Source organism: Tasmannia lanceolata, unplaced genomic scaffold, assembly GCF_043159265.1.
Source record: "Tasmannia lanceolata isolate RefF3 unplaced genomic scaffold, GAP_Taslan_0.1 ptg000016l, whole genome shotgun sequence".
Taxonomy (NCBI): Eukaryota; Viridiplantae; Streptophyta; class Magnoliopsida; order Canellales; family Winteraceae; genus Tasmannia; species Tasmannia lanceolata.
The window spans coordinates 5,148,529-5,173,383 of record NW_027518693.1 but is presented as its reverse complement, the minus strand read 5'-3'; the positions used below and the strand labels follow the sequence as shown (position 1 = coordinate 5,173,383).

The window sequence follows — 24,855 nt, the reverse complement described above, 5'->3', positions numbered from 1 at the left end:
AATATAGGATTTCTTGATAAATTCTTTAAATTCCATTGCAAAACATTTTTTGTGTTGAGCCATTTGCCTTGCTATCAGTTTTATTGTTTATAGTTGTTACCACCATCTGTTATCAGATTTTGGTGTACCATCATTGGAGTTGGTATTTGGCTGCAATGTTCGGAAGGGATTATGTTGGTCCCATGCAATTACTCTTTTATGTAAATTTGCATCTAGGTAATCCAGTAAATAATTTGATAACTAAGAATTAAATGACCTCTAATACGCTGGCTTTTAAGTCAAGTGGTGAAGCAAGTTCTAGGCCTAACATTGAGTTTAAGCCAGCTTGGTGAGTTGGTGAATGGAGTGAATAAGAAAGAATGAAACTCGGTGTATTATAATAATAGAACAGTAGATGTGGCTGTGCCCAGGCCAATTACTACTGGAAAATTTGGAGGTGGTTAACAACTCTCTGTCTCCCAATGTATCGATGGGTTGTACTGCACAGAAGGATAGCTGGGAGAGTCTAGTTGGGGAAGACTGCAGGGGAAGTGAGTCAAATTCGCGGAACGAATCTGAAAGGAATAGCCTAGCTATGGTTTTAGGACTGGAGGAAAATCCGAAATACATTTCCTGGGTTGACCCTAAATTCGAGAATTTAGAGGTGTTTGTGAATCACGTCATTTCCACTAGTAGGGTTTTGGGGTTGACATATTTAGGCCCGGAAGATCAGTTGAGGAACATGTTTAGGGTTGCGGAGGGAAGAGATTTAGATCAGAGGATATGTTTGGATCCTTCAAGCTTTGAGGGGATAAGGAAGATGCTACGGGAATTAGGAAAGCTTAAATCAGATGTATATTATGAAGGTTCTGCAATCAATAAGCAGGAGGTTAAAAATATGAGGGGTGGCAAACGAGGTTGCTCCAGGGGACGTATTGCTCTTGCATCAGGTACCCGATGAAGATAATATCATGGAATGTGAATGGGTTGGGGTCTTTGGAAAAGAAAGCACAAGTTAAAGAAGTAGTAAAAGTTAATAAGCCTGAGTTAGTTTGTATTCAAGAAACGAAGTTGGGGTCGGTGAACAGTGCTATAGTTAAAAGTTTAGGAGGAGATACGAATTGGGATTTTATATCTCTAGATGCCGTTGGAGCTGCAGGGGGCATTTTAGCCATGTGGGATCAATCAAAATGGGAGATCCAAGACTCATGGCTAGGTAAATTTTCAGTCTCAATTGTTCTTAGGAAGTTGGGGGAACCTATTTTTGTGACTTTTTCAGGTATATATGGTCCTACAGTTAGGGAGGAGAAGAGATTGTTGTGGGAGGAACTTAATGGAGTTGAAGTAAGTGGGATCATCCGTGGTGTTTGGGGGGAGATTTCAACGAAATCAGATACATTGAGGAAAGGCTGGGGTGTAGAAGATCCAATCAGAATATGGTTGACTTCTCAGACTTTATCGCAGACAATGAATTGATTGATATTCCAGTGATGGGGGCTAAATTTACTTGGTCCAGAAGCACCAGTAAGAGTCGCATAGATCGTTTCTTGTTTTGTCCTGAATGGCTTTCCCTTTTTTCTGATTTGTGTCAGAAAGCGCTTGTCCATTCAGTCTTGGATCATTGCATTCTCTTGCTTGATCCGAGCTTGGATTCTTGGGGTCCTTCTCCATTCAGGTTTGATTTGGCATGGCTTGAAACTCCGAAGATTGAAGAATTGATGGGGGGATGGTGGTTTTCGCACAAGGTTGATGGGGCGGCAGATTATGTAATTGGGGAGAAACTCAGAGCTGTGAAGAAGACTCAAAGAGTGGAATTCCAATAGGTTAGTGGCAAACTCTGAAAGAAAGCTGTGGCTACAACATATAATCAGGGTTATCTCTTTAGCTGATGAGGGAGGGACAGCTTCAGAGGAGGATTTGAATGAGTTGGGGAGATCAAAGGAAGAACATAGATGTCTACTGTTGCGGGATGAAATATCGTGGAGGCAGAAATCCAGAGCAAATTGGTTAAAGGAGGGAGATAAAAATACTGCTTACTTCCATAGCATGGCTGGTGCAAGGAGGAGAAACAATAGGATTGAGGCTTTGGAGGTTAACGGTGCCTTATCATTCAGCAAAGAAGCTATCTCCAAGGAAATTCTGGAATTTTACAGGTCATTATATACTTCGGAAGGAGTGGTGCGGCCTAGGCTAGAAGTTGTGGATTTTAAATTCCTAGAAGAAAATAATAGGGTGGCTTTAGAAAGACCTTTTTCGGAAGAGGAGGTGGAGAAAGGGGTTTTTTCGATATGCCGTGATAAAGCTCCGGGGCCAGAAAGTTTTTGTCTAGCTTTCTTTCAGACATGTTGGGCATATGTGAAGGAGGATATTATGAAATTTTTTAATGAATTCTTCGATGGAATGGAGCTGGTTAGAGGCACTGGTGCGACTTTCATTGCTTTAATACCAAAAATAAAAGGTGCAGTGAAGGTTTCTGATTTCAGGCCTATCAGTCTAGTAGGCTGCCTTTACAAAGTTTTGTCAAAAGTCTTGGCGGATCGTATAAAGGTGGTTCTCCCTCTTATTATTTCTGAAAATCAGAGTGCTTTTGTGAGTCAGCGACAGATTTTGGATTGTTCTTTGGTGGCAAATGAAACGGTGGATTGGATGGCAAAAACAGGTACGGAAGGTGTCATATGTAAGCTGGACATGGAAAAAGCGTATGACAGAGTGGAATGGCATTGCCTAGATTATTTCCTTGGGAAGATGGGTTTCAGAAATAGATGGCAGGGTTGGATAAGTAGCTGTCTATCTTCTGCTTGGTTCTCCCTTCTTATAAATGGCTCTCCAAAAGGTTTTTTCAAATCTTCGAGAGGCTTGTGCCAGGGGGATCCGTTATCTCCCTTCCTGTTTGTGATTGTAGGAGAAGCTTTGAGTTTGCTGATTGGAAAAAGGTAACTCACTGGGTCTCGTTAGTGGTGTTAAATGTGGTCAGAATGGGGTAGAGGTTTCGCATTTGCAATTTGCGGACGATACTTTATTATTTAGTTCCCTTCAGGTTTCAAAGATCCTGAACCTTAAGGCTGTTCTTAGATGCTATGAAATTATTACAGGGCAAAGATCAAATTTCTCAAAATCTAGGTTGTATGCTGTGAATGTTGGAGAGGCAAAAGCGATTAGTTTAGCCAATCTTAGGGGTTGTCCTTTGGAAAGGCTGCCTTCATCATACCTCAGGCTTCCTTTGGGGATTGGGAGACCTAAAAAATGTGCTTGGGATCCTATTGTGGAAAGAATAGAAAGAAAACTAGATACGTTGAAAAGGAATTTGGTCTCCAAAGGAGGTAGGCTAACATTGATAAAGGCGGTGTTGTCGAATATCCCTATTTATCAGTTATCTTGTCAAGTGTCCTATGAGTGTTGTCAAGCGAATCGAACAGATTCAGAGGAGATTTTTGTGGGGGGAATCGGAGGAGAAGAGGAGTTTTGCTTTAGTAAGTTGGGAAGACGTGTGCAAACTAGTCAAAGGAGGGGGTTTAGGTATCAGAAAGATTAAACGGGTTAACCTATCGCTATTGGGGAAATGGCTGTGGAGATTTGGTGAGGAGCAATCGTAGTTTTGGGCAAAAGTTATTGTTGGCAAATATGGTGCTGAACCAGGTAATTGGAGATCTTTAAATTGCTTTAGTAAACCGGGAGTTACAATCTGGAGGGACATTTTTTGCTTGAGTTCCAGTTTAGATCGTGGTATCAGATATAGAGTCTACTCGGGTGACATGATTTCTTTTTGGAATATGCAATGGCGTTCCAATATTCCGTTGGAAGATTGGTTTCCTGATCTTTTCTTAGTTGCTGCGGATAAACTCGCCTTAGTGAAAGATTGTTTTGAGAGAGTTGGAGGTAAAGTCATCTGGAAGCCATCTTTTCGGAGAAGTTTTTTCGATAGAGAATTGCCATCGGTGGTCAGTTTTCTTCAGGTGCTTGAAGATATGTATATCAGCTTCTCAGGGGTTGATAAAAGGTTGTGGGTATGGGAATCTTCCGGTTTCTTTTCGGTTAAGTCTTTTTATAATGGATTGGTTCCTTATCAGGAGAATCCAATTGTTGCAAAAGTGTGGAAGATAAAAGCCCCTCCAAGGATTTGTGTTTTTGGGTGGGCAGCGATTCGTGGTCGGATTCAAACGGTGGATTTTCTGAGGGATAGGAATATGTTAATAGTGGATCATTGCGCTTTGTGTATCGAATCAGGGGAGTCGGCGGATCATATTTTTATTCATTGCAAAGTAGCCCGTGAGGTTTGGGGAGGGATCTTATCGAGGTTTGGAATTGCTTGGGTTTTTCCTTCTAATCTTAAAGATCTGTTTGAAGGTTGGTCGCTCATTCCTTGGAGGAAAAAAGGGAAGGTGCTATGATCGATGTCTTTGTTGGCCACAATGTGGGTTCTTTGGATTGAAAGGAATAATAGAATTTTTGAAGGTAGAGCAAAATCTTCTTATTATCTCTTCATCAAGGCAGTTGTGCTAACGATATCTTGGGCTAGGGCCCTCCCGCTTTTCCAATTTATTTCGGCTTTCAAGCTGTGGGAGGGGTGGAGAGTGGTTTGCAACAGTGAGGAAAGCGTTCCTGTAATACTTTAGGAATGGCTCCCTCCGCCCGTCGGTTTTTCAAAGTTGAATTTTGATGGTTCAGGCTTGGGTAACCCTGGCCCAGCCGGGATTGGGGGCGTATTGAGGGATTCCTTGGGTGTGGGCAACAAGTCTTATTCGGGTCCTATTGGGGTAGCCTATTCGAGTGAAGCTGAAGTTAGAAGTTTATCAAGGGATTTTGTGTGTGGGAAGAGATGGGCTGAACCGCATTATAGTGGAGGGTGACTCGCTTAACGTCATAAGGTGGCTCAAGGGTTCTTTAGTTCCTCCATGGAGATTTCTTCGCTTTTTCGATGAGATAAAAGACAATACGGATGGGTTCTCTGTTGCTTATCAACATGTGAGAAGATCTGCTAATGGCTTAGCAGACAAACTGGCTAAAGAAGGAGTTTCTAAGCAGGCTTTGGAGCTTTTTGATTTTCTGCCTCCCTGGTTTTTAGGGGGCTGTTTGTTGCTTGTTTGCTTGTTCTTTTCTTCGTTTTGTTGTTGTTTCTTTGTATCGTCGGGCGGACCATCTTAGTCTTCCTTTTTAATGAAATCGGTTATCATTCAAAAAAAAAAAAAACAGTAGATGTTTCTCATGCGTTCAAGCCTTTAAAACCCGAGTTTTGCAGATGTGTGGAACTATCTTATGAGTCAAGTTGAAGCCAGGCTAATCTAATCCAACCACCTGGGTGATGGTTAGTTTACATCCCAATTGATGTACTTATTCTCAATCAATGGTGCACACTATTCAAGTATCATGTTATTCATGTGATTCAATTAGTTGATTGGGCTCGAGTCTCTTTAATTGAGTTCTTTTATTGGTTGGCACTTTCACATGCCATTTGGTTCCTTCTATTCTGATATTTATGTGTGCCACCTTTATTGGATACATAAAGTTCCACTTATATTTTATATAATTGTCTCTTGCCATGCAGATAGTTCTAGATCAACCTTTTCTTATGGGAGTGCATGTCCTATGGGAATCACAACTTGAATACCACATATGCCACAATGACTGGGAGGAGGTTTCCAAACTCTTGGACATGATTCCAACATCTTTGTTAATTGACGGAAGCCTTCAAATTAATTTGGACAGATTACATTCTACTGCAACTGTTGGATGCAATGAAAAATTTCCTCTTCACAACGAGTATTTCTGTCCCGCTGAAGAATTGGATGGTGTTTGCATAAATGTTCCAAATATTAAAATTTTCCACTCTTCCGCTATTAATATGTGCTCCATGTGGTTAAGAGCACTTGTGGAGCAGGAGCTAGCCAAGAAGTTTATATTCATGAAGGAATACTGGGAAGGCACCGCGGAAATTATCCCTCTTCTGGCCCGTACAAGTTTTATTTACAACAAAGCCAAAATTTCCTTCCAGGCTGAAACCTCAGACACTTTATCAGATTTTGGTTTCTCAAATTTCAGTGAAGATTTGCACAAAGAATCTGTGGAAGCCTTTCACAAACTTGTTATACATCACTGTGCTCGATATAACTTGCCAAATCTATTGGACATTTACCTGGACCATCACAAATTGGCTCTAGATAGTGAATCTCTTGGTTCTTTACTGGAAGCTGCAGTAAGTTTCCTGTGATCCAGTGAGTTACTGTTTTCCAATTGAGATACACTTTAAATCCTTATTTGTTTTAATTGTTATTTCTTTTTCATTTTATGCTGTTATTATTATTATCCATTTTATAGGTTGATCTTGTCTATGTTTGCTTGATTTGGAATAACCACAACTGTCTGTGACACCAGAGGTGTCCATCGTTATCATTATATTAGTATCATAAGAATCGTTATTAGCATTTTCTTATCAATTGTGGATTTAATATTTCTATTTAAAACGAAGCATGGTAACTAAAGGGGAAAGTTAATTTAGTTGTATTTATATTATACATGTACATCCGTAATTGGGATAATTTCATTTTCTTGACATAGTTGTTTTGGACTTACCAATTTAAGTTTTGAAGGTAGGCATTTTAGTTATAGAAAATGGGGTTGTTTTAAATATTTGGTGCTACACAGAATTCATTCCCCAACCTTTAAAAAACCTAAGAATTATGGTGGGGGAAATTTTTGTTTTGCCAAAAAGCCCTTAATGCAACCTTTGAAATTATACGAACCAATCATTATTCCCACCATGTAAAAATTTTACTATTTTCTAATTAATAAAATGATTAAAATAAATCAAAAAGTAGTTTTTAGACTTAATAACAGCACTATTATATTAGATATTTTAGGGGCATTTTAACATTTTGTATTAATCAAGAAATATCAACCTGATGGATCACTGGAAATATTCAACAATGGTTGTTGTAAATGCTTGTTGAGATATTCTCAGTGAAACAAGTTTCACACCAAGAAATTTGCAGATCAAGAGTCTATCGACTCAAAGATTTCTTTTTCGACAAAAAGAAAAAACTTTTGCAACTTTCCTCAAAAACTTAAGTGATGCATTGCATGTAGGCCGTGGAGGAAATTAACCAAATATTGTACACCTATTGCACACCCTGTGCTCATGCATTGCATTTGGTCCTATCATAAATTAGTCATATGTTGTAGAAATGTTGTGCGCATTTGTTCCTATTGGAAACTATCAAGTTTGTATTTGTTTGTGCTAGCAAATTGCATGTGGGTCCCATCATAAATTACTCATATGGTGCACATCGATTGGACACAATGTGTTCGCACATCATGCTTGTCTTTTTCTAGCATTACACAAGAAAGATATAATAATCTTTCTTGTCCTTATCAAAGTCGCCACCCCTCTCTAGTACTTAGACCCATTGCCTAGATCTGCGGATTTTGTTTCGCAAGCTTTGAGTGGTAATAGTCCAAAGGGTGACTTGTTGGTTATATTAGCATCTTTCCAGTGCTACCTTGTTTTTCTTGTTTTCCTTTTGAAGAAACATCTTTTCATTTATTTGTTTAATGACACTTGGGAAAGATAGGTATGCTTTTTCTTTATATTTTATTCACTACTTTTTTTTCCTAATCATGCTTATGCAATTCTTGATCTTTGGAAAATATGATGTTGCTTGATTTGTCATGAGAAGATTATACGCCTTTGTCTTTTGGAGATGATGGGGTTGACGGAATGGGAGACAATTTTTGGTAGCTATTTTGAGTTTACATGGATATTTCTTTGACACGGACCATTCTTAATGATTTCTGGAGAATGGGTTTGGGGTTGATTACTACTGACTAGGTTTCTTTACTTGGATCATTCCTCTCACCTGGTGAATCAAACATTATCGAGTCCTCCCGCTGCCTCCTAGCTTCCTAAATTTAAACTTTGATGGTTTGAGCTTGGGTAATCTGGGTTCGGCCGGCATTGGGAGAGAGGGAGGGAGGGAGGGAGGGAGATAGGGAGGTGTTACGGAATGAAAAAGGAGAAGTAGTTTGGGCCTTAGCGGGCCCCTCTCTTAGCGGGCCCCATTGGGTAGGCCGACACTACCAAGGCCGAGGTTCACGCATCTCGTCAGGGTTTAAAACTATTGGCCGTGGATAGAGTAGATAATGTGATTGTAGAAGGGGACTCTTTGAATGTTATTAAGTGGCTAAATGGGACACAAAATCACCTGTGGAGATTTGATAGGTTTTTTGATAAAATAATCGATTGGATGAAGTCGTTATCTCTAGAGCTTAAGCATGTTCGTTGGTCGGCTAATGAGGTGGTCGATAGGCTTGCTAGAGAAGGAGTGTCGAAAGAGGCACTGGCATTGTTTGATCATCTCCCTCCGTGAAATTCTTTTGCAAAGCTTTGTTTTTATCTTTATTTTGATGTTCCCTTATCCTTGTATCTTGACCATCTCAGCCTTTTTTTTGCAATACAATTGAAGATCATTCCAAAAAATAAAAAATAAAAAAATTGGAGCCCTCCCTCCATGTATCTGGAATAAACCTAATATTGGTGAATCCAGAAAAGGAAAGGAGTGGTGCAATGACACTTGTATGAGCAATTTTCTGTGCAATCCTAACTATTGATTGCGATAAAGTGGTTTTGCCTTTCTCATTCTTATCTTGCAGCCAATGCAAATCTAAAAAGAAACAAAATCTCAACCCTTGGGGCAGGAATTTAACTTTCTCTTGAATGTCCCTCCCTTTATGATTTGGGTGTAAATTGATTGCCCTAATTCCAATGTAGTCAAAGGCTGTCCAGATGCTCAGACCTGTCTAACTTGTTACCTAGGGTTTAGCTGCTAATTTTTTACTGACCTTATGTGGATACAAAGACCTCAAGACCTTTTAGTCTATCACCTTGTCGCCTAATGATTGGGCTATGGTGACCACCTACAACTTGGGAGCAAAAGTGACTGGCTTCACCATTTACAATTTTATGTACTTTTTAACTTGAAATTTTATTATTATTTGTTCACAATTAGGCTACTCAATAATTAGTAATTATATTTACTAACAAAAGCATCTCATGGACCTTCCTTTTAACAAGAGGGTCCCTAAATCATTAGCACATCCTGATTGGCAGAGTAGTCGAACAATGTTGTATGACATGTTTGTAATTCTTTGTTGCTTTCCAGGGAGAATGTCAGTGGGCAAAATGGTTGCTGTTATCTAGGATAAAAGGGCATGAATATGATGCATCGTTCGCTAATTCTCGGTCAATTATTTCTCACAACGTAGTTCCTGATAGCAACCTCGGCGTTCCGGAGGTCAATGAGATAATACATACTATTGATGATATGGCTGAAGTTACAGGCGAAATGGCTGCGTTAGCCACTCTAATGTATGCCCCTATCCCCATTCAAAAATGTCTGTCCAGTGGAAGCGTAAATAGGCTTTGTAGCTCTTCAGCCCAATGCACATTGGAGAATTTAAGGCCTGGTCTCCTGCACTTCCCTACCCTGTGGCGTACATTGGTTTCTGCGTGCTTCGGGCAGGATGTAAATGGCAACCCTGTGGGTCTTAATGCAAAGAATGGTTATTTCTAGACTTTCTCATTTTTTTTCTAAGTTTGGATCCCATCCCTTAATAGTACTTGTTAAAAAGTTTTTTGTAGAACAGTACTTCTCACTGCATACCTGAAAGTATCTCTTCTTGTACAATGTTTGGCAAATCATCTTTGTCAGACTATTTGGGTTGGCGTGATAGCATTTTTTCCTCTGCTGGTGGTGACACTTCATTGGTACAAATGCTTCCATGTTGGTTCTCAAAGGCTATACGGAGATTGGTTCAGATTTTTAGCCAGGTTATTTCTGCTGTCCTTAATGACACTGAATTATTGTACTTCTGTGGTGTTATTCAATTCATTTTACCTAGTTGTTATGGTCAAAGGTGCTCGCCTAATGTAATTGAGGAAATCATATTGGAGTTTGATTTGCAATCTTTTTTTGCACCAAACAATATTATCATGTTATGGCCGGTAAAAGCCTGATAATGTTTCCATTGTTTATTGTCTTTGTATTCTCCATTGTTGTGTTTAATGAATAATAATGCTGTTTACGGGTGATTGCGCACATCCATAGGTATTAGTCTCCATTGTTGTGTTTAATGAATAATAATGCTTTTTATGGGTGTTGCGTGCATCCATAGGAATTAGTCCCACCCTAGCTAAAATGGGGTGGGGGTACCCTATGTCATAAAAAAAATAACAATAAAATAATAATGCTTTGTAAGAAGTTCTGGCATGGTTTCAAATCAGTCATAACATGCATTAAGTTCATGAAGCTTCATCCAACTAAAATCCACTTCCATCAAAAACATAACTGAAAATTGCTCCAAATTGCAAGGAATAGGAGTCGGCCCCTCTACCATATATTTTTACTCAAGCATTATAAAACAATTTCAAGCTTTAGAATGAAACCCTCTATATAAACCCTAGATCAACATGAAATAACCTATGATCAGCATGCGTGCATCCACACGTGTCGACACTCCTTTAGACACTTTAACTGTACTGCTAGAAGTGTCAGTAACTTTACATGTATGTATGTGTATGAGTGTAGAGGGCGAGCCTTGGCGCAATTGTAAGGTTGCTCCATTGTGACCTAGTGGTCACGGGTTCGAGTCACGAAAACAGCCTCTCTGCAAAGCAGGGGTAGGGCTGCGTATACATCTAGCCCTCCCCAGGCCCTGCAATGGCGGGAGCCTCGTGCACTGGATCGCCCTTTATGTGTATGAGTGTGACGCTATTTCTAGATTTTTAGGGGTTGCCATGTTAGATGCCTCATATCCGTGTCGAAACTCGGCACACGAATCAGTGTCCACAAATCATGATTATTTGTACTTTCTTTTTTAGGTGTGTCCCTGTTTCTAAATTTTGGGAGTTCGCCGTGTCTGACACTCCCTGTCCGTGTCGACACGCGACACTCATGTCGGTGTTCACAAATCATAGGAAATAACTAAATAGGAACTCATAAAGCACTTACCTCAAAGATGGCTTTATTTATTTGGAAACAATCTGTCCACCAACTCCAGGAAAGGAAGAAGATTCATACAGCTACAAGAATGGCTTTGCAGCTACAAGAGAGATCCTAATTGTTTTGTTTATCTTTTAAATGCTTATGCGATGAAAAAGTGACTTCTAGGAACCGAAAGAAAGTGGAAAATCCTTGGTTGCTTTAAAGTAGAAGAAGATGATGGCAGAAAGAGGAGAAAGAGAGTCTGGGAGATGGGAGAAATCAGAAATGATAGAAGGGAGCAGAATGGTCGAACCCCTCACTCTCACACATTTTGTTTTATTGAAATAATCACAAACTTGAGGCTTATGCCATTTGCCATTAATATGTTGGTCATACATAATCTCTAAATTTAGATTGCATACAATAACAAGGTTAGTGATATATTTGATCTCCAACATTATATCTATGAAAATTTTTAGCTCGTGCTGTTATTTTTTACTTCCGTTCCAAATATTTTTCTCAATTTTCAAAACTGCCGGGGATATAAACTCTTATCATGAGAAGGACTGCACTTCTTTATTTCTATATTTATTTCAGTAATTTTGTTAGCTAATTTTTCCTCCATCATGATTATATAGTAAGCTAGCCATTCCAAAAATCCATCTTCAATTATAGTATCAATGATTTATGCTATATTTCGTCTGTTGCCTTGGGAAAAAAAACAAATAAATGATTTATGGTCAATTTTCTCCTAACTCTATCAATGTTACTAGGGCCCTCTTGGATTGCAATCAATATCAGGTGCTGCACCCATGGGAGAATCCTTTCTTCACAGAGACACCTATTTTGATCTCACTGCAACCGAAAATGCTGAGGCCGCTGCCATAGCTTGGGAAGCAGCTAACCAGAAAAATATTGAAGAGGAACTTTATGCTTCCTCATTTGAGGTATGTTGCTTCTGTGTGTTTTCTTCTTCTTCTTCTTCTGCTTCTTCTTCTTTTTTTATTTTGAGAAGCGATAGCTTATATTTGCAGTGCCTTGAATTTAATATGTAGATGGGCAATGGTAAATAACTGCTGTCTGTCCTGTTGTAATATGGCCATGCATATTATCAAGTCACAATGTTATTTTAATTTTACTGTGTCATTTCTCAGGACATTTAGTTTTTCAGTTTTGGTTTTTCAGTTGTAAATTTTCTATAAATAGTCACTGATGAGGGATAAGTCTTATACTATAATGTTTAATCTAAACATAAACCTGAAATGTGAGTTGGAGCCAGAGCTTTCAACATCGTGTTGTATGTTCTTATTACTATAAGCGAAGCTACATATAGACTTGAGCCCTGTTGCAGTCAAAAAATAGGGTGTGGCAGTTGCGTACTACTGAGGAATCCATGTTAATTCATTAGTTAATGTGTGAGTAGGATGTTGACAAACGGTAAGGTGCAAGTGGCTTGTAGAGTAGATGGTGGAATGGTTTATATTATCTCGTCTTTTGTATTTTATTTTATTTTTTCTAAATAGGACTGCTTGGCGTCAAAGCAAGTTCACACATACAGAACAAAACTGTACCTAGGAACTTGGATTTCAAAATTGGTGAATGATGGAAACTAGACATTGAAACTATGCGGCATGTTGTAAGCCATTAACTGTTTGGTTGTTTTCCATCCCAAATTTGAGATGCTAAAAAAAAAGCTAGATTGTTAAACCAACCATAATCCTTTTTAAAAAAGGAGTTTGCATGTGGGTTTGATCTATGTTGCCTAGTTCGCTCAATGCCATGTATTGCAAACCAGTACGTGCAAACTGGTTCATAATACAGGTCACAATAATAAGCAAGCTAGAGAAGTACGAACCGGCATGAAAGATAGCGGTTTAATGTCCAATCTCAACTTTTGTCTTTCGTATTTCCAGATGATAGATATTTTTCACCTTCAACCCTTGAGTCTCATATTCTCACCTGCCATGTATTTACGGGTTCGAGAGGGTTTGAGTCGTTTGCTCAAGTACAACCAAAGACGATGCCCAAGGGACCAAACCATTGACTAGAAATGAACCAAAAGAAGCATACCCATTACGAACTGGATTCACATAAAAGTTGGTTGCCTCAAACTCGAACCCAAACCTGAACGAATCAAACCGATGAACCAGATAACATAGCTTTTGATTATTAATTTTGTTGGGAATCCTTTGGTTAAAAATTGTTCCATGAGGTTTTCTTAAGAGAATCTATATTCAAAATGCCTAATTCCATTTGAGGAGTCAAGAGGTCTCCAGAGCAGTCAGCATTAATAGTAAGTCAAAAAAAATTTTAGTTCAAGAATTGAGAGGTTGTTTGAGTTGGGAATATATTGTTGGTGATTGGTTGACCACTTGAAGAATACCTCGTTTAGAAAATTCACATCTTTTGAAAGCATTCTCCTTGTTGAGTAAATTCAGAATTGCAATTGGGTTTTTTTCGAACATTTAATTTGTTATTTAAAGAAAAACAAAGAGGAAAAAAAAGAAACAAAAGAAGGGGTCGGCCTCCTGTAAGTTGGGCATTTCTTCTTACACCCTTAATTCCAGATAGGATTCCATTAAATTTGATAACTTATCGGCATTAGTGCTTCCTTCCTGATAAAGAGCATTATAAATCCATTCGACAAACATTAAGCCAATTTTTCATGTTATGGAGGAGCCTTCTAAGTCTCTATTGATGGTGCTCTTATTCTTCAACCAAGATATAGTTGTTAGCGAATTGCCTTCATTCCACACCTGGTTGGGTGCATATAAAACCACAAACAGGGTCTCTCAAATAAGTTTGGGTAGCAATCAACCAGAATACAATCTCCGCCCCATTTATCTACTTAGAAGAGAGTATTTTCTCCATTTTCTATGTTACAAAAGATATCTTATTGGAATGATTTGAATATCTATTTCAAGGACTTCCATATATGTAAACCTTCCCTATTCCACTCTTCTAGACAAAGACTTGTCGCCATACTTTTGATATTTTTTCTCTAATTATAGAGGCCCAAAACTCATTTTTTGTCATTAAGCAGTCTCCACGATCATTTATCCGGTAAAGTCCCATTTTGAAACAGATTTTCTTTACACCAATCGCAGTTTCCGACTTAGGCCCACACACTTGATTCCTGTTAATTATATGGACCTCCATGAAAATGGGTAGGTCGTTCTGTAAGATTTTTTTTGGCGGGGGATTATATCTAGGTTTTCTATTAATGAGTGAAGTCATCCTTACCATAAGGCCAAGGTATCCTCATAATTAGTACAAACCGGACCTTTCATCTCTCAACCAAGCTGTCTCTTTTTGTAGCTTTGTAGATCCACTTGCAACCAATGTCCTCTTCTTTTGAAGATGAGTTATAGGAATACATGTATAATTTTCTCAAAAGCATGGATTTCCTCGGTAATAGATTGCTTCCATGTCGATTTGCAATAGCATTCCTTGTAGGAGCTAGTGATGCTAGCAAAGGTCATGAGCAAGCCCATAATTTTGCGAAGATCATTCGGTAGAAAAAGAGAGAACCAATGGCTAACTATGGAAGTCTTTGGCTTATTTGGAAATTGACATTTATTTCCAGCAAAAATTGCAGGATCTAATCCAATAATCACAAGATATATTAGCTTATCAACAAGTCGTTGATAAATGCCTGGAGCCTTCAATAGGTCTCCCCTATCTGATCTCAAGTAGATAACTTTCCAGATAGAAGAAGATACTGAATCCAAGTCTCTGTCAACAATTGTTTGTACTTTGTATTTCACAATCTTCTCTCAGTCTCGTAGCTGTCCATCCTTCCTAGGAGTGTTTTTTTTTTTTGGATTTACTCTTATTGAATTTGGCGTATCCATTTGTGAAAGTATCTTTTGACTTACATTGTTGTGAATGGTAAATCACACCAGAATATTCATGATGCTCCAGTCTTCAAACACGGATGCACCTGTTATTGTTAGTGATGGATCAAGTTAAATATATATATATATATATATATATATATATATATATATATATATATATATATATATTAAAAGTGTCGTTATTTAGCCGTGTCTGGCTTCTATTTGCATTTTATCACGTCTTTCCTCCCTGTTTTTCTCCAGTAATGTTCATGTGTTTGTGCATATAAATTACCCAAGTAATTAGATTAGATGACATGCTTCTATCATCTTACAGGCTTTCTATGTTCTTTAGGGGAATGGATTTGGAGTCGAGCACCACTTGCATCGTGGCCGTGCACTAGCAGCTTTCAACCATCTTATTGGCGTACGGGCTCTAAAATTGAAGTCTACATATGTTCGTGCAGAACCATCTGGAGCCTCATTGCATGGACAAACTAATGTCCAGTCAGATGTGCAAACACTTCTTGCACCTCTAACTCAAGATGAAGAATCACTCCTTTCACCCGTATGAACTTTTTCTTTGCATTTATATATTATTATTGAAACAAGATTTGAAATTTCAATTTCGGCCTCAGCCGAAAATGAAATTTCAGAGGAAATTTTGGTGGCAATTTCGGTTTCGGTGGAAATTTAAGTGAAAATCTTATAATTTCGGCTGAAATTTTAAAATTTTGATTTCTGTTTTAAATTTCGGTTTTAGCCAAAATTTAAAATCATGATTGAAATGAATGATATTTAGCTTTTCTGAGAGTGGGATGATCTAATTTTGATTTTATTCATCACCTTACATGTACATATAATTGTTTGAAGGTAGATTAAGAATCTTTTAGAATCCATGATAATGTTCAGGTTCCATGATATATATAGTAGTTCCCTTGAATATTTTAACCAGGTATATTGAAGAAAATTGCTAGAAGGAACCTAATTTTCCTTCATGCAGTTGTGACCATCAATGAAGTTGCAATCTTTGATGTGCTTTCTATTATTTTGACATGATAAAATATTTCTTGTTAAAGGCAAAATTATTTGTATCACTATCATCGCCGCACTTATATTTTGTTTACTTTACTATCCTCTTTCCCAATTTTTTTTGCTTTTGATTCAGGTAATGCCACTTGCTATCATGCACTTTGACCGCCCTGTTTTGATTGCTTCGTGTGCTTTCCTTTTGGAGCTTTGTGGATTATCTGCTAGCTTGCTCCGTGTAGACATTGCTGCCTTACGTCGGATTTCTTCTTTTCACAAGTCTGTTGAGTATAATGAGCATTATAAGCATCTTGCACCCAAGGGTTTTACATTGCATGCATCATCCAACGAAGGTGATTTTACCATTTCTCTTGCTCGAGCATTGGCTGACGATTATCTGCACCATAATAATGTTCGGAATACCGAGATAAAGGGTACTCATAGAGTTGCATCTATTAGTCGGCCTTCACGGGCTTTCATGTCTGTCCTACAACATTTGGAAAGAGCGAGTCTACCATTGATGGTTGACGGCAAAACCTGTGGATCTTGGCTTTTCTGTGGCAGTGGTGATGGAAGTGACTTCAGATCTCAGCAAAAAACTTCAAGCCAGCATTGGAATCTAGTCATAGCTTTCTGTCAGATGCATAATCTTCCACTAAGCACAAAATATCTTGCCGTGCTGGCAAAAGACAATGATTGGGTACTTACATTCTTGTCTTTTCTCCTAGAACTTCGAAATTTTAACTATCATCTGAGTTGAATCTTGAAAATATCTGTTGTTGCTCCTTTATTAGGTTGGGTTTCTGACAGAAGCTCAGGTTGGGGGGTACCGATTTGATGTTATTATCCAAGTCGTAAGTTTGATTTATTTCCCCAACTATCAAATGAAGCTAGTGATACATTAATGTCTGAACTCTCAACCAATGGAAAACTATTCTTTATCTGTTTTGATTTGTTTATTTTTGCATTTCCTAGGCATCCAGTGAATTTAGTGATCCACGACTCAAGAGCCACATATTAACAGTTCTAAGAAGCATGCATACAATGAGGAAAAAAGTTAGCTCTACAACAAATTCAACACCTGTGGGAAAAATTAATGAACCTTCATTCTCTGCTGAAAGCAACATTATGATTCCTGCGGAACTTTTTGGACTTCTTGCAGAGTGTGAGAAACAGAAAAGTCCTGGAGAAGCCCTTCTGATAAGAGCAAAAAACTTGCGCTGGTCACTTTTGGCAATGGTAGCATCATGCTTTCCAGATGTATCTTCTCTGTCGTGCTTAACAGTTTGGCTGGAGATCACTGCAGCAAGGTTACTAATAGCCTTTCCAGAACAGTCTCTAACTTACTTTATTTTATTATTTGCATTTTATGTTGTCGTCATGGTTTTAAATTTTGGATTTCGGTTGGGACCAAAATCGAAATCTCCCAAACCCAAAATTTAAGCTAGAGCACTATATTTCGGCTGAAATTTCAAAATTTTCAGTGAAATTTCGGTGGAAATTTCGGTTCGGTAATTTCTACGAAATTTCGGAAAAATGTGATTTTTAAGTTTGTTTACAAATTTCAGCCGAAATTACTGAAATTTCGGTACAATAATGAAATTTGCTTTGATTTTTTACCACATGGTTGTGGTGAACCGAATTTCAGGATCTCAACATTCTAAAAAAAAAAACGAATTTCAGGATCTTATGGTTGTGAATTTATTTATTTATTTTTCTATCAAGCTGCACTGATTTGTTAATGGACATGGGACTTTATCTTCTAGCAATGATTTTAGCCGAGATGTTTGTGCGAATTTAGGATGTGTTGCAGCAGAAATCTGCTTAAAATTTCACTATAGAACTTTCTTGACAGGGAGACCTCATTCATCAAGGTGAATGACATTGCCTCACAAATTTCAAAAAATGTTGGGGCTGCTGTCGAAGCAACTAATGCACTGCCAACTGGTAATAGAGGCCTTACATTTCGCTATAATCGAAGAAACCCAAAACGAAGGCGTCTAATGGAGTCCGCATCAGGAAATGCACCATCCAGTTCCCCTTCAGATGTTTCTAGTACTTTCAATTCTATCCGAATTTCTGGTCCTCATAAAGTCACCAACGAGGAGGAAAGGAGGAAATTGGCTGATGAGCAAGTGAAAGTTTTAAGCAATCCTGATGAAGGGCTTGTTTCTCTGTCTAATATGGTTGCGGTGCTTTGTGAGCAACATTTGTTTCTTCCTTTGCTGAGAGCATTTGACATGTTCCTTCCATCTTGTCCTCTATTACCTTTCATTCGCTCTCTTCAGGTATGTGGACAAGCTAAAACCTTCAACAGAATTCTGCTCCTGTAATCTTTAGATCAGTTCTTTTTTTGTATCATCATTTTGAAATACACAACAGTGATCTATTTGTTGAAATCAAGGATTTAAATTTCGATTTTGGTTTCAGACATAGCCGAAACCGAAATTTCGGCCTAAATACTGAAATTTTGGCCGAAATTAGGTAAAACAAAAATCAAATTTCATCAATGTACCGAAATTTCGGCTGAAATTACTGAAATTTCAGCCAAAATTCCAATAATTTCGGCTGAAATTTTGGGGAAAAACTTCAAAAATCACATTTTCCTGAAATCTCGGCTGAAATTTGGGACTGGCTGAAATTTCGGAATTTGGTTATTTCGGTTTCGGTCCCAACCGAATTCTGAAATTTCGGCCGAAATAGAAATTTAATTTCGATATTTTGGCTGAAATTTACAACCATGGTTGAAATTGAGCAGTGATCCTTTTGCTCTATTTCTTTTAGGCATTTTCTCAAATGCGACTGTCCGAGGCCGCAGCTCACTTAGCATCCTTTTCTGCCCGATTAAAGGAAGAACGGCATCATATGCAGCCAAATGTGGCAAGAGACGGGCAGATTGGAACAACATGGATAAGCTTGACTGCTGTGAAAGCGGCAGAGGCAATGCTTTCAACATGCCCATCAGCGTATGAAAAAAGGTGTTTGCTACAACTTCTGGCATCGGCTGATTTTGGAGATGGGGGGTCCGCTGCTACATGCTTTCGGAGAATTTATTGGAAAATTAATTTAGCTGAACCTTCTCTAAGGAAAGATGATGATTTGTATTTAGGGAATGAGATCCTAGATGATGCTTCACTTTTGACCGCTTTAGAGAAAAATGGACACTGGGAACAAGCACGTAATTGGGCCAGGCAGTTGGAATCAAGTGGCGCAGCTTGGAAATCTGCTGTTCACCATGTTACTGAGACTCAGGTATTGTGTTGCACATCTTAGACTTTGCTGAACGATTGCTGGGTTTTTTTTTTTTCTTTGGATGGCTTTGACAGAACGATTGTTGCCACCCAAGAAAGTTTGAAATTATTTGGGTAAAATGGAAGAGTAGTTATTATTCAGGGACACGGATTTCATCTTGTCATAAGAACTGTAAGAAATATTACGTTTACTCCTATCATTTCCCTGCTGCTCATATTTTGAGTTAACCCATTTTGTCCACCATTTCAGGACTAGCTTCGATGCCTGTGATCTGAGTTGACCCATGTTGTCTACCATTTGAGGACTAGGTTCGCTGTCTGAGATAACAGGGGACAATTTTGAAAATATCTTTCGTAAAAATTAAAATTTAGTAATTTGAAGGCTATGAAAACACATTGGTGGATTTGAAATAAATTGAATGGAGACATATGCTCTGTAATAAGTATACCATGTCAAAGATGAAGCCTGGGTCTTTTTGAAGATAACGGCTCTTACTAAGTTGAATCATGTTGAATTTGTTAGAAATTTGAATTACGCAGACATGTTTCTGAACTTCATATGCTCTTTTTTCCAATAGGTAATCTGAGACTGAGAACTTCAAATTGGATAACTTCTCTAGTAAGTCTTGGGGAACCAAGACTGGGGCCTTATAATACAACACCATCTTTCAGCTTTTGGATAAATCTCTCTAGTGCCACTTTTATCTTCTTTGCTTTTTAATAGGGTTGAAATGTTGGCTTCAATGTGGAGTCACTGAACGCCTTCCTATTGAGGTGCAAAAGTTTTGAAATTGGTTCAGCAGGCTCAAGTTGAACTAGCAGTTTTCTTATTTCTGATCTTTTGATGCTTTTGGGGGATACCTCAGTTTCTATGTGTCTCCCTTTCTTTTTCTTTTTTTTGAAATGAAAGTGCTAACAGTCCTAGTGGTCTCAGTGAAGAACCCCATCTCTTTTGATGCCGATGCTTACTTTCTATGCTGATTATTTCCATCCTCATGAGAAACCTCGTTTAAAAGTCAAGTGATCATAATCACATGGTGAACTTTTTCCGTAACTAGCAAGGATTAAATATATCTTTATTTCTTTGATGTAGTGCAAAACCATGGTTTTAAACTACAATTTGTGGACACACGGACACGAGTGTCGCGTGCCGACACGGACACTGAGTGTCGGACACGGCTAACTCCCAGATTCTAGAAACAGGGACACGCCTAAAATAGAAAGTACATATAACCATGATTTGTGGACACGGATTCGTGTGCCGAGTTTCAACTAGGATATGGGGTATCTAATATGACAACCCCTAAAAATCTAAAAATAGTGTCACTCTTAAACACATACATACATATAAAGTTATTGTCACTTCTAGCAGTACACTTAAAAGTGTCTAAAAGAGTGTCGACACGTGTGGACACCGGTGTCGTGTCGGACATGACATGACACGTGTATCGGCAATAAATTCAAAGTGTCGGCCAAATCATAGGTTTTAAACAAACTTCGACATGTGTCGATTTTGACAGACCCATGTCAACTTTTGTGTGGACCGAAATTAGAAGTTTGATTCCTTGTGGTGTGCCCACATAACCAAAAAAACCCATCTATCCAAGAAATATTAATGACATTCTATTAATAAATTGAGGAAGTTGAAAAGCAAAAATAATGGCACATCAAGTTTCAAAAAATGTAAAATTTCTATATTTAGAATGAATCTTATTGTTCCAAACTTACGCGACAATGCATGTCACTAGCTGTTTGATCTTTTTAAACCATTATGGCTGGTTGTTTTGCTTATATGATTGTTGTTAGGTGCATATATGTGCTTAATGTAGCATTTCCTGAAGTTTCATCGTAAATTTCCATCATTTTATTTCATTAACTTACATGAATTTTACAGAATTTCCATGGACTTTCATAGACTTCCATGAAGTACTTCCACTTCCGTGGTGACTTAAGTCCATACCAAACAGAGCATTTGAAACCTTGGGAGAACATTAGTTTGTCATGTTACCTGATTATCCTAACTATCTTATTTCTTTCATTTTTTTAATGGTTATCTTATTTCTTTCATCTACATAGAATCAAATGTCCAAATGAGACTCTGGCATATGCCATGTCTTAGAGGCAGTCTTGTCACTGTGTCTTGTACTCAAATCAGTTTAGATACCAGTTCGAACATGATAGGTTCATGAGGCAGTCATGTACTTTGATGGCACAGATCATATGAACGGAGTTGCCACCGTACTTCTCTCTCTCTCTCTCTCTCTCTCTCTCTCTCTCTCTCTCTCTCTCTCTCTCTCTCTCAGTTAATGCTTGGAAAACCTCTGGTAAAGGAACGAGGCTTTGATCTCTTAACATATCAAGCGATATCTCTTTTAGCATGATGAAAGTTGTTTGCTTCTCGGAAACTTTCCCTCCTTGCAATGTGACTGTGTTATAAGTCTTTGGCAAACCCAATAGTAAAAAAAGATGTCAAGTCGACTGCTTTGCAGTGTTACAGCCATCAGTTGATGAGACTAACAGCAAAGTACAACTTCAATTCCGGAGGATCACTTGATCGTGGGTATGAAGTTTTGTGCTGGTGAAGGCAAGTGTGTGAGTCGATAATCTATCTTGGCCTTCCACTTGGTTATAGGATTCCAAAAGCATTCCTTTGGGACCAAGTGTTGAGTGTATTGAAAGAAAACTGACAACATGGAAGAAAAATTATCTATCGTTTAGGGGTTGAATAGTGCTTATAAAGGTAGCCTTGGCTAATGTGTCGGTATATTACATGCCTCTCTATAAAATCCTGGTCAAAGTGACAAAAAACGGTACATTACATGGCTCTATAAAATCCCAATCAAAGTGACAAAAAGAATTGAAAAGATGCAAAGGGAGTTTTTGTGTGAAGGAATGGAGCAAGCAAGAAGAGTGAAACACCTCGTGTTCGAAAAAGGTATGCAGCTCAAAGAGACATGATGGAATTGGGCTAGGAAAAATCAGATTAAGGAACAAGGCTCTATTGGGAAATGGCTTTGGAGGCTTCAGGAAGTACAAGAAGCAGTGAAGCACTATGGCATCGAATCATCGGGGATATTAGGGGGGGGGAGCCCCTGGTTAAATTTAGGGCGTGGGTAGGGGGTATGGGGACTCAGTTTTGGGCATGCTTTCCCAGACCTATTCTCCCTGCAACCGGTAGAGGGGAATGACCATCCCTAAACGCAACTAGATTTCTTATATATGCTTGTGATCCCCATGTTGACTTTCCATATGATGTGGTTGGCATTCTTGGCTTTTCCTTCTCATCTCCTTGCAAACCTTTCTTTTCATAGCCCCCACACGATGAAAATGGGGATGCTTCCCATAATGACTACCATCTACCTCTATCTCTTTTCATTTGCCAGGTGAAACCAAACCATGCCTATAAAGGACTGTATGGCAAGTATCTCAATTGTTATGGAATACTACTGCAATAGCTCTTCATCCTCCAGTGTCCACCCTTTCACCGCTAGAGAACTTGTGATTTGTGTCTTCTTTCACATGGATGTGAAACGGATATAGGCACTTTTAACTAGATATATACACCTGTAGCTTTCTTGAACGTGTTTTAGATTTGAAGCTGTTTTTTATTTATTTATTATTATTTTTTTTTGTGTGTGTGGTCGTGGGGGGGGGGGGGGGGGGGGGCGGTGTCCCTTGTGTGTGTTGGGCTTGGCTTGCTCAGAACCTTCCAAGCCGTCTTAATCTGAAACTTTCTGCACTTATTTGGCTCCATACCAGCATATCGTTGCTACCGTTTAAAGGAATCTGAGTGTTGAGGATATTTGTGCATGCCTGGGAACAAGGATGTTCCTTACTTGGCCCAAATTCCAGTTTCTTTGATTATTGGGGAGTTATTGATCTCCGTACTTTTGTCAATATGCTTCATGTGTGGCTGATGTCCTATCCATTTATCCATCCAAAAGAGAGTTTCTCTTTTCTAGCCATTTTTCTTCGACACTTAATGTCTCTCCATTGTCTGGATGTCGTCTTGCTAATCAGCACAATATTTAGATGACTATCTTCTGTGTAGTTAGAGTTCATGAATTTGCTACGTAGGGTAGTATTCTCTTGGAGATTTTAAAGTGACTTTAGCCTGGAAGCCCTGCAATAGTCATACAATGATTTTGATCTAGGCCTCCTTCCTTCTTAGGTTTGCATGTGTTGCTCCAGGATGCCCAGTGACGCTTTCATCCAAATTTTGTACGGCCCCACCAAACAATTGGCCAGGGTACTATTTATTCTTGTGATCACAGTTTTAGGTGGGCTTAATGCCACCGGGATGTACATGGGCATACTAGACAGGGCATTGTTGATAAGAGTGAGTTTTCCTCCATTGGATAGAAGTTTTTCTTTCCATCCCTCCACTTTTTTTTCAAAGTTTTCCTATCGACTTATCAAAATATTCTATCTTCATTCCTCCCTTGAAAACGGGGGCCTTCCTAGTGGGGAAAACCTGTGGCATTGGCAAAGGGAAAGATGCTTTGCCGATGACCTTATGCATTCCATTGGGGTGTTTGGAATCAAAGGAATATAAGTGTCTTCAGTTGTACGGCCAAAATGATTGCTTTGCTGACTTTGGACATCAAACTCTCCATTATCAAGTGGACAATTGTAAGGGAATAATTTCGGGGTCTTTCGATTGGTGAAGGTTTTCGAGAGTACGAATCAATTGCATCTCACATCTTATGCATTTCAAGGCCGAATTAGGGGTCATTTGTTGGTGGTAGGTGACTCTATCTAATGTGATTACATGGGCGAATAGGTTACACTCAATTAGCTAACGTTATATTAGAAATTGTTGATCTTAGTAGAGTCTTAGGATCCTCTTGTAGGCATATCCCAAGAAGAAACATTTCCATGGCGATACCTTCGAAATAAAGTCTTAGTTGATCAAGTCTTCGCGTGGAAGATTCCCTTGCTCTCTTGTTGTTGCCATCTTACTGTTATTTCTGTGTTGTCATTCTAGCTCTTGTTTAGAGGTCACCATGACCCCGAGCCTTTTGTAAGTTTATCCTTAAATGCGAAAAGCAGTTGAGATCTTTCTGTTTTATCAGTGTTACAATGTAGAGAGGCTGATAATTTAGATTGGCTCTCATCATAGTGTCCTCACTGTACCTTTTGTTGCTTACTCTCCTGTTATGTATGCTTTGCAGGCTGAAGCTATGGTAGCCGAGTGGAAGGAGTTCCTATGGGATGTTCCAGAAGAGAGAGCAGCCTTGTGGGGCCATTGCCAAACATTATTCGTCAGATATTCCTTCCCTCCATTACAGGTCTGCTCATGTTGTATTACACATGTATAAACCATAGTTAGCAAAAAAGGCATTTAAAAAAATGCCATTTAAAACTCATTTTAATGGTTTGCCGTTTAAAACTTTTACAGTAAAAAAACAAACTCGATTTTTTGGAATGACCAACTTTCCAACTTTACCCCTACTATATTTTCCTTAGAGCTTTCATTTCCCACTTTTTCTCTTTTCTAAACCCCTTGCTTCCCGCTTTAGCTTCCCATATTGCTTCTCGCACTCGCTGCCCACACTGGCAACTATGGTGTAAACACATTAATTCCAAAGCATCTCTTACTCTTGCTTCCTTTGATAACAATTGTTGGCACTTTGCCAACAGGCAGGGTTATTTTTCCTGAAGCATGCAGAAGCTGTAGAGAAAGACATTACAGCAAGAGAACTGCATGAAATGCTCCTACTTTCCCTCCAGTGGTTAAGTGGAACTATAACAAAATCCAATCCGTAAGTGATTTTCTGGACT

At 38.7% G+C, this 24,855-nt stretch overlaps 1 protein-coding gene across 2 annotated transcripts in view; it reads left to right on the top strand.

Moving 5' to 3' along the window:
* The window catches only part of LOC143848009 (spatacsin carboxy-terminus protein), a 61,634-nt gene that overhangs the window by 29,325 nt on the left and 7,454 nt on the right, over window positions 1-24,855 (top strand). For both annotated transcript variants that reach the window (XM_077356782.1, XM_077356783.1), the window contains exons 10-21: window positions 5,522-6,169; window positions 9,132-9,531; window positions 9,681-9,799; window positions 11,726-11,899; window positions 15,147-15,359; window positions 15,960-16,520; window positions 16,615-16,674; window positions 16,796-17,130; window positions 17,676-18,108; window positions 18,605-19,072; window positions 24,246-24,362; window positions 24,715-24,836. In XM_077356782.1, coding sequence (XP_077212897.1) covers window positions 5,522-6,169; window positions 9,132-9,531; window positions 9,681-9,799; window positions 11,726-11,899; window positions 15,147-15,359; window positions 15,960-16,520; window positions 16,615-16,674; window positions 16,796-17,130; window positions 17,676-18,108; window positions 18,605-19,072; window positions 24,246-24,362; window positions 24,715-24,836 — 3,650 coding nt within the window. The remainder of the gene's footprint in view (window positions 1-5,521; window positions 6,170-9,131; window positions 9,532-9,680; window positions 9,800-11,725; window positions 11,900-15,146; window positions 15,360-15,959; window positions 16,521-16,614; window positions 16,675-16,795; window positions 17,131-17,675; window positions 18,109-18,604; window positions 19,073-24,245; window positions 24,363-24,714; window positions 24,837-24,855) is intronic.